This window comes from Pongo abelii, chromosome 3, assembly GCF_028885655.2.
Source record: "Pongo abelii isolate AG06213 chromosome 3, NHGRI_mPonAbe1-v2.0_pri, whole genome shotgun sequence".
Classification (NCBI taxonomy): domain Eukaryota; kingdom Metazoa; phylum Chordata; class Mammalia; order Primates; family Hominidae; genus Pongo; species Pongo abelii.
Window position 1 is genome coordinate 5812395 of NC_071988.2, and position 9266 is coordinate 5821660.

Consider the following 9266-nt stretch of genomic DNA (forward strand, 5'->3'; position numbering starts at 1 on the left):
CCATTTGTTTCCTGGGTTTTGTTTCCTGTTTCACCAGAACTCACTGGTTGAGACGGAGACCCCAGTGCCTTCTCCTCTCCGCCTCGGGCGCCTGGAGAAGCAGCTTCGAGGTGGGGGCGCCTTCCCAAGCGGTTGCCTCCGCGGTTATTTATCGAGCAACTGCGCCGCCGTTTGGCTGGCGCTCGCGCCGAGACTTTATTTTCATTTAGCAAACATGGAGTGCTCCGCGCCGCTCTGGAGCCGCGGTGTGAGGGTGAACAGGGCTCCCCACGCTCGTTCCCAGAGCAAAGGAAGGCCCGGGATGTCAGCGTAAGGGCGGGTGCGAGCCGGGAAAAGACAAGCTGCCGCTGCGCTCCTACCCAAAACCCGGTTCTCAAGTCCCTCCCGGCCCGCAACGCGCGCGCCCCACCCCGGCGCTGGCCCCGCCCCTTCACGCTGCCTCCTCATTGGCTCCTCCCGGCATCGCCGCGCCCACAGGAGGCTCCTCCCAATGCTCACTTCACCTTTCACCTCTTCGGGGCCTCCGGTAAGCCTCAGGCCCCGCCCACCGGGGGGTGGGGGAAGATGCTCTTCCGTGACCCACAATTATTGGTGACTATTGCCTGTCCATAACAGGAAAAGCGATTACGGATTGGCTGAGGCGAAGTAGTAGGGCGGAAAGGTGGGTATAGCTGCCTGCACGCACGCTTGGTGCGTGCGCGGCGACGGCGGCAGGCAGTGGCAGTCATGGCGGCTCAGTGCGTGAGGCTGGCGCGGCGCAGTCTTCCTGCTTTGGCGTTGTCTCTCAGGTAAGGGGCACTTGGTCTCCCTGGGCGGAGGTGGGAGCGCGACCTCCCAATCCAATGGGGGCCTTTCCCGGCCCCGGGGCCTCCTTCCCGGCCTCGGCCCCGGAGCTGGGCATCTCCGGGCTCGCGGTTCCCCGCTGCGGGACGCGGACCGCCCTGCTGGGGCCTGCTCTGCTGCCAGGCTGCCCGCTCAGGGCTTGGGAAGTGTGGAGCGGGCGGGCGCCGTGTCAGGAGGAAAGGACCGCAGCGCGGGGGCATCTGGCTCGGAAGGTACGGTGGCCCACGTGCGCGTGTGGTCCAGGGCCTGCGGCGACGCCTCGCGCGCATTCACGGTCTCGGCGCTCACGGGCGCAGAGGCACCCGCAATTTGTGCGGTTGAAGAAGCGACCAAAGAAGCCCGAGGTTTGTCCAAGGTCACGCAGCGAGGCCGAGCCCTGCCGGGTGTGCCCTGGGCAGGAGCTGTGGTTACTCATTTCCGTGCGGCAGCTCGAGGCCGGGGCCACAGCGGTGCTCGGGAAACTTCGTGTGGCAAGGTGCGTGTTGCCCGTTCACGGGCTTTTTCCACTTGGCCTCGAATTCCTTCACTCCGCCTTCTCCAGCGTCTGAGGTCAAAAGAGCAGTCGAAGCTGTGCCGCTGCTGGGCGAAGAGTTTGTTTAGACAAGGGCACATTTCGGGCCTGAGGGCCACGAGTCAGTGCCTTTTTTTTTTTTCTTCAAACGTGCCCCTTCTGCTTTTTAAAAGTTCTACTTTAGAAGTTAGTATGGCAAGTACTTGCTGGAGGAACTGCTTAGAACCAAGTTATTGATTAGAGAAGCCACTGAGGGCCAAATTGGCCAAAAGCTGGGCAGTGAGATGTGGTTTTTCCCTGAAGGAGAGCAGGCAGGAGGAGAGCAGGCAGGTGAGGTGAAGATCACTTTCAGTCGAGGTGATTAAGGGGTAAGTGCTAGTTTAATAAATTATATCTTAAAAACATAGGAGCCAAGAGCAACGACCCACGTGGAATACTTGAGTAAAAAGACTTTGGTCAAGTAATTGATGGTTTTGTATTGGAATTAATTGTCAGGAAAATGACCACCAAGTCAGCATCATTTCTGTCTCTAGAATGATAGTTTTGTGGAAAGATGCTCAACTAGGGAAAGGCAGGAGAGCTGACTGGTAGTCATAGCTCTCAGAGTAACTAGGCTTTCTGAGACTCCGTTTCCCTCTGCAGAACGAGATGGCCCTGGGTGTGGGTCCTGTTGCATTCCTGGCCACACTTTGTGTTGGCTGTGCTTCGGAAAGGGGTCTGTGAAGAGCTGACCTGCAGAAAGGCTGGTGGCTGTCACACCCTCAGGCAGAACAACTGGAGAGGGAGGTGCGCTTCACAACAGTACACTCAGTTTTTATTTAAATTCTTAGCTTTTTAAATTCACAAGACTAAAAATATAAAATGGTCATCGCTCTCCACCCCCATGGCAAGACTGTAATGGATGCTTCCACTCCCCTTCTTTCCACAGATCTAAGATATTAATAAGTACACAGGATCTCTAGTTTGTCTTTACAAAAATAGGATCCTGTTTTGTGTATTTCTCTGAAAGTTGCATTTCTTAACAAAACATCCAAAGTGTATACAATAAAGGGCAGTTTAACTCATTCTTAGGAGCTGCATAATATTCCAGATTGTGTTAGCAAGTTTATTCAACCATTTGCTCACTGACAAACATTGTTTCCAACTCGTCGCTCCGCAGTGCTGCAATAAACAGCCTTGACTGAGTTCTGTGTGCTGGCAGCCTTCGCCTTCCTATTCGTTGAAGCAGTTTTAATCTGGGAAGAAAACTGAATGTAGCTTATTCTCAGATTGGACTGTGGCCTAATTTAAAAAGAGGTCCTGGCCGGGCGCGGTGGTTCACGCCTGTAATCCCAGCACTTTGGGAGGCCGAGGCGGGCGGATCACGAGATCAGGAGATCCTAGACCATCCTGGCTAACACAGTGAAACCCCATCTCTACTAAAAAAATACAAAAAAATTAGCCGGGTGTGTTGGTGGACGCCTGTAGTCCCAGCTACTCGGGAGGCTGAGGCAGGAGAATGGCGTGAACCTGGGCGGCGGAGCTTGCACTGAGCCGAGATAGCACCACTGCACTCAAGCCTGGGCGACAGAGCAAGACTCCATCTCAAAAAAAAAAAGAAGTCCTCTGGTCCTGCTGAAGAAATCTAGGTTTTAAGACTTTATTTTATCATTCATTAATGGCTTTGTGACCTGGGCTTATCACTTGGTCTTGGTCTATTTCACCGGCACATACCCCATGCTTTCCTGTCTTCATGCCTTGTCCAAGCAGTTTCCTCTTCCTGAAGCTGCATGCGTCCCATTGTCCCACCTCTGATCCCTTTTTTGTAACTCTTACCTATCCTACAAAGCCTTTCATGGTCGTCCCTTCCCCAAGCTAGGTATCTCCTTCTACTCTGAGCCTCCCAAAGCACAAAGCACTTAGTTCTCTTTTTTTTTTAAATCGCTTTTTTTTTTTTTTTGAGACAGAGTTTCCCTCTTGTCGCCCAGGCTGGAGTGCAGTAGCGCGATCTCAGCTCACCGCAACCTCCGCCTCCCTGGTTCAAGTGATTCTCCTGCCTCAGCCTCCCAAGGAGCTGGGATTACAGGCATGCACCACCACGCCCGGCTCATTTTGTATTTTTAGAAGAGACAGGGTTTCTCCATGTTGGTCAGGCTGGTCCCGAACTCCTGATCTCAGGTGATCCACCTGGTTTGGCCTCCCAAAGTGCTGGGATTACAGGCGTGAGCCAGCGAGCCTGTCTTAATCACTTTTAAATCCCAAATTACTGTGCTTTGTGTTTAGATACCTTTTTTTTTTGCAAGATCTCTGCTGGGTCTGTCTTTGTTATCAGGATCAGCAGTAGGCCGGCCTCACTCTAGTAGTAGCTATTCCGTAAGTATGTGGTTAGGTCTGGGCAGACTGTCTCAGTCACATTAGAATGGAAAGAGGAGGTTAGTACTGTTCTGTACCAAGTACTGTAACTTGGCACATTGACATGTAAGTTTAGGCATGTATTTACAGAAGATCTTATAAAAATAAAAAAGACAGGCACAGTGGCTCATGCCTGTAATCCCAGCACTCTGGGAGGCTGAGGTGGGAGGATCACTTGAGCCCAGGAGTTCAGGGTTACAGTGAGTTATGATTGTGCCACCAGACTCTAGCTTGGGTGACAGCGAAACCCTGTCTCTAAAAATACATGGAGAAGCCAGGCCTGGTGGCTCACACCTGTAATCCTAGCACTGTGGGAGGCCAAGGCGGGCAGATCACTTAAGGTCAGGATATCAAGACCAGCCTGGCCAACATAGTGAAACCCCATCGCTACTAAAAATACAAAAATTAGCTGGGTGTGGTGACGAGCAACTCGGGAGGTTGAGGTGGGAGTATCCCTTGAACCCAGGAGACGGAGGCTGCACTGCACTCGAGTCTGGGTGACAGAGCAAGACACTCTCTCTCAAAAAAAAATACATATAGATAGATAGATAGACCAACCCTGTCTCTAAAAAATATATATATACACGTTTATCTTAGATCTAATAAAGGCACATTGTATATGACTTAACAGCTTTTATATTTACTAGTATAGCTTCTATATGTCAGGTACAGTGTGCCTTTATTAGATCTTAAGAGAAATGTTTTCTCCCCAAGTAATAGTAAACAGTTTGAAGCTATTTTAACTTTCTAAAATCATACACCTGACTTTAATAAGCATAAAAACTAAGTGTTCGTTTCTCATGTGTGGACTTCCCTGTAGGCCATCTCCCCGGTTGTTGTGCACAGCCACGAAACAAAAAAACAGTGGCCAGAACCTGGAAGAGGACATGGGTCAGAGTGAACAGAAGGCAGATCCTCCTGCTACAGAGAAGACCCTCCTGGAAGAGAAGGTCAAGTTGGAGGAGCAGCTGAAGGAGACTGTGGTGAGGACTGTGAGGCTCCTGTCGGGGCGGGCTCGGCTGAACTGTTTCTCTCCTGGGCCACATAAAGGTTCCAGGTTTCATTGGTGACAGACTAAAGCCAGAGTTAAGCCCTTGTCCACGGCCTGCAGTGGGCCCAGGTGGCAAGTTACTGCCAAAGCAAAGACTAGAACCCAAATCCTGTGCAACTCTGGTTCTGGCAAGAGAATAATCTTTACACGCTGTTATTTGTCATTGAATTAAAACTTAAAATCATCTTTACAAATGAGGAATGCTCAGTATGGTTGTTTAGGCTGGGACTTAGGAGAGGAAGCAGAAAATTCCAAGTACAAGAGTTGGGAGCAGGAGTGTGGTTTTATGTGATGCTCTCATAGGCCGGTAGGAGTTTTATGAACTAGTAACATGGATTATTACTCCATGTGAAAACACATAGGTGGCACAAATCAAGTTCTTTAAGGATTTGAGAACGACATCAAACCCTGAGTGCTGGCACCATTCCAAACCCGTTACATATGTTAATCCTGGCTGCCAGGTGCGGAGCCAGGGCTCGAACTAGAACTGGACTTGGAGCTCTTGCTCCTTGCCACTGCACAGTGATTACCTGAAGACTGAAAATGGATGCAGTATAGCGGCAACTTAGTAAATGTTAAAAAGCATTTACACAGAGCAACTTCGTAAATGTTCAAAAGAGAAAAGCTAGCTGGGCGCAGTGGCTTACCCCTCTGATAGCACTTTGGAAGGTTGAGGCAAGAGGATTGCTTGAGTCCAGGTGTTCAAGACCAGCCTGGGCAACATAGTGAGACTCCATCTCTAAAAAAAAAAGTAAAAATTAGCTGGGCGTGGTGGTGCACTCCTGTAGTCCCAGCAACCCAGGAGGCTGAGGTGGGAGAACTGCTTGAGCCCAGGAGGTTGAGGCTGCAGTGAGCCGAGATCACACCACTTCAGCCTGGATGATACAGCAACACCCTGTCTCAAAAAAAAAGAAAAGCTCAGATGAGTGAGCTTCCAGGAAGGTGGTGAGACATGAGGAATATACTAGAACTCAGATGATGATTACACAAGGAATGTTTGAACTGAGCCACCTCTGGGTAACACTGAATATAGCAAAAGATCATGAGTGCAGCTTTTATTAAGCTTTCATTAAGCTGCCCTCCTTAGTCACATCTCAAAGGCAGTGATATTACTTCTGTTTTGACTTGTAGTTAGTTACACAGCCATTTTCCAATCAAGCTTGCTTTCCTATGACTTTGTTCCATGTTAATATAAATCTCCCGGCCAGGCGTGGTGGCTCACACTTGTAATCCCAGCACTTGGGAGGCCGAGGCGGTCGGATCACAAGATCAGGAGATGGAGACCATCTTGGCTAACACAGTGAAACCCCATCTCTACTAAAAATACAAAAAATTAGCCGGGCGTGGTGGCAGGTACCTGTAGTCCCAGCTACTCGGGAGGCTGAGGCAGGAGAATGGTGTGGACCCGGGAGGCGGAGCTTGCAGTGAGCCGAGATCGTGTCACTGCACTCCAGCCTGGGCGACATACAGAGCAAGACTCCGTCTCAAAAAAAAAAAAAAAAAATATATATATATATATATCTATATATATATATATCTATATATATCTCCCTTTTTTTTTCTTTTAGGAAAAATATAAACGAGCTTTGGCAGACACTGAGAACTTACGGCAGAGGAGCCAGAAATTGGTGGAGGAGGCAAAATTATATGGTACTTTCAACATAACGTGGCGTTGATTCCGGAAAGAAGATAATGGGGCGGGGAAGGGGAAGCTCATGCATACGGAAGTGTCAGAGAGCAAGGCTGTGGGGTGGGGGATCCAGCAGTTGCATCCCCTGCATTTTTTTTATGATGGCTCAACAGCAAAGGTGTCTGGAGGAGCAGAAATCAAGTAGCTGAGACTAGCATGAAGAACTGTAAATAGGTGTGTCCTCCCCCACACAGAGACCTCGGTGGGAACCTGCAGCAGGTCAGCCTCTGATGCCCATCCCCTTAGCCCTCCGGAAGTAACACTGGCATCACTTCAGAACTCCCGGTGTGCTATATGCATTGCCACCTTTGGATGTTTTTGTCACTGTCCTTCCCATTTTTACAGTTGAGATCATTGAGGTTTAGTCACCTGCCACACATCACAAAGCTGGTACGTAACCCCAGGCTCCCAACTCCACGGGCTGGTGTTTGAGTGCTGCCGTGGATCTCTGCGTGACTGACACTGGGTATTAGAGATGCGGAACCTAAGGCTCGAAGGAGGGTAAATGGCCTGGCCTGGGGTCAGACGTTGAGAGGCCACATGGAAACTAAGAGCCAGAGTCTCTGTCACATTCACAAAGACTGAGGTGCTCATTGAAACTTTTTTTCCTGGATACTGTGGCCTGTTTCTTGGTATTCCGCCTCTCTGTGGTAATGTGCTTTGTTGGCTCTTATCTTTTCTGACCTGTAAATGCCTGGGCTCTTGGGACTCAGTAGCAGGCCTCTTCTCTCCCCTTGCTGTGCTCCCTGGGTGACGTACACACTCTTAGGGGCTTAATGGCATCCACACACAAGTCTCGGCTTCAAACTCGGATCTTCTGAGTTCCAGTCCTCTATATCTTACTGCTTGCTTGACATCTGGGCTTGGATGTCTCAAGGGTATTTTCCCCTCTACTGCACTCCTCTCTTGACATTTTAGTGAATTCTAAATTTAGTAAATTGTGGGTCTCATCCCACAAATAGCTTTTGAGAGTTTTGTGTTGTTTTTTAAAGTTATTGAGCCATTGGAATTCTGAGGCGACTGATTTGACAAGTTATTAAATAGCCTCCACATCAGGTCAGCAGTGCTCAGTTTGGAATTGCCCTGTGCAGTTGGTATGGAGTGCAAATGATCTTCTTTAACTTCATCCAGGCATTCAAGCCTTCTGCAAGGACTTGTTGGAGGTGGCAGATGTTCTGGAGAAGGCAACACAGTGTGTTCCAAAAGAAGAAATTAAAGACGATAACCCTCACCTGAAGAACCTCTATGAGGGGCTGGTCATGACTGAAGTCCAGATCCAGAAGGTGTTCACAAAGCATGGCTTGCTCAAGTTGAACCCTGTCGGAGCCAAGTTCGACCCTTATGAACATGAGGCCTTGTTCCACACACCGGTTGAGGGGAAGGAGCCGGGCACAGTGGCCCTAGTTAGCAAAGTGGGGTACAAGCTGCATGGGCGCACTCTGAGACCCGCCCTGGTGGGGGTGGTGAAGGAAGCTTAGCTGCTGCTGTTGGGGTGGGTGTTTTTAAACTCACTTGATGTAACTCTTAAGGCTGGTTCATTGTTTCTTATCTATGAGTACGTGTGACCTTTTCCCAAACCCTATTGGAAACCTTAAGTAACCAGTGGCTAAACAGAAAATGAAGCCGGCTGCTCAACTGCACTAATGAACTCTAATTCAGGAGTCTGTTCCCTTTTAGTGCCATGCATTGAATAGTTCCACATACTTTCAGAAGAGCTCAGCAGGGCCCTGCCGGGTCTCCCGGGCATCATGAGTAACGTGTCTGCTCAGACTCTGCTGACACCAAAGTATTTTAAACAAATAAAAGGTCTTGGGGAATTCTGTTTGGCTACCTGGGCACGCCAGTCTGCACCATGTGTCCCTGCGGCGCGTGAGTGACTGTCACATTTAGCCCGTCACATTTCATTCGCTGAAGGAAAGGCGAGAGAGTTGAAACATTTTTCTTACTTAAAAAAAATGATCTTTGTGAAGAACGTAGTTCGTTTGTCTTCAGTCAACAGCGGCTGAAACCGACCACTGAGAAATGGGCGTGGGCACTGACAATTCTCCCCCATTATTTGGCCAGGAATTGAGCTTGGCTTGGCAAAGCTCCTTTTACCCTGTTCTGTTCATCTAAATGCAGACATATTTAAATCATATTCAACTAGTTACTAATGACCTCAAGTTGTATTCCCTGGCAAAATGGACTTTCTCAAAATAGGACTGCACGCTTGGTGTATTTTAAATGTTAATGTTTAATTTAAAATTTTTATTTAAGAGGATTAAAGCCCTAATGTTTATTTTCCTACTTTCTGAAAACAATTTTGTGTCCTCTCATGGAGATTCTTTCCGCTGAGGCAAGCATGGCTTAGCCTTCCCATTCTCTACTCCAGCCCTGAAGCTGTCAGCTTGACACGTGCGTGCGTGCACAGTCACATACACACATACACATGCTTCTACACGGAAAGGGAGAGCCACACTCCCCCAGTGCAGCTGCAGCCTGTCCTGGTAAGAATACGGAACACCCAGGAGCCACAGCAAGGGCACAGGATTTGCAAAATCATCTTGCCAAAGGACTGTTCCTCATTTACATGGTCATCTAGGGCTTAGAAAAAGGCTGAATGATTGGAGTCTGTTACAAAACAGAGAAAAGAACCTTTCGCTGCCTTTGCTTCTAGAATTGAAGATGCTCGTGAAGGCTATTTGCTGCACAGAAAAGATGGGGCACAGTTTATTTCACTTCTAATTTTCAAAGACGCAGGTAATGGTCCCATAATCATCTTGGGATACCGTTCCCAAACA

At 49.0% G+C, this 9266-nt stretch overlaps 1 protein-coding gene across 1 annotated transcript; it reads left to right on the top strand.

Annotated features, from left to right (window-relative positions):
* Nucleotides 1–697: 697 nt before the first annotated feature.
* On the top strand, nucleotides 698–8786 carry GRPEL1 (GrpE like 1, mitochondrial). Its single transcript, NM_001133724.1, is given in 4 exon segments — nucleotides 698–788; nucleotides 4566–4728; nucleotides 6365–6446; nucleotides 7618–8786. Coding segments are annotated over 4 exon segments (654 nt in total). The 5' UTR covers nucleotides 698–726; the 3' UTR covers nucleotides 7965–8786.
* The last annotated feature ends 480 nt before the right edge of the window (nucleotides 8787–9266 follow it).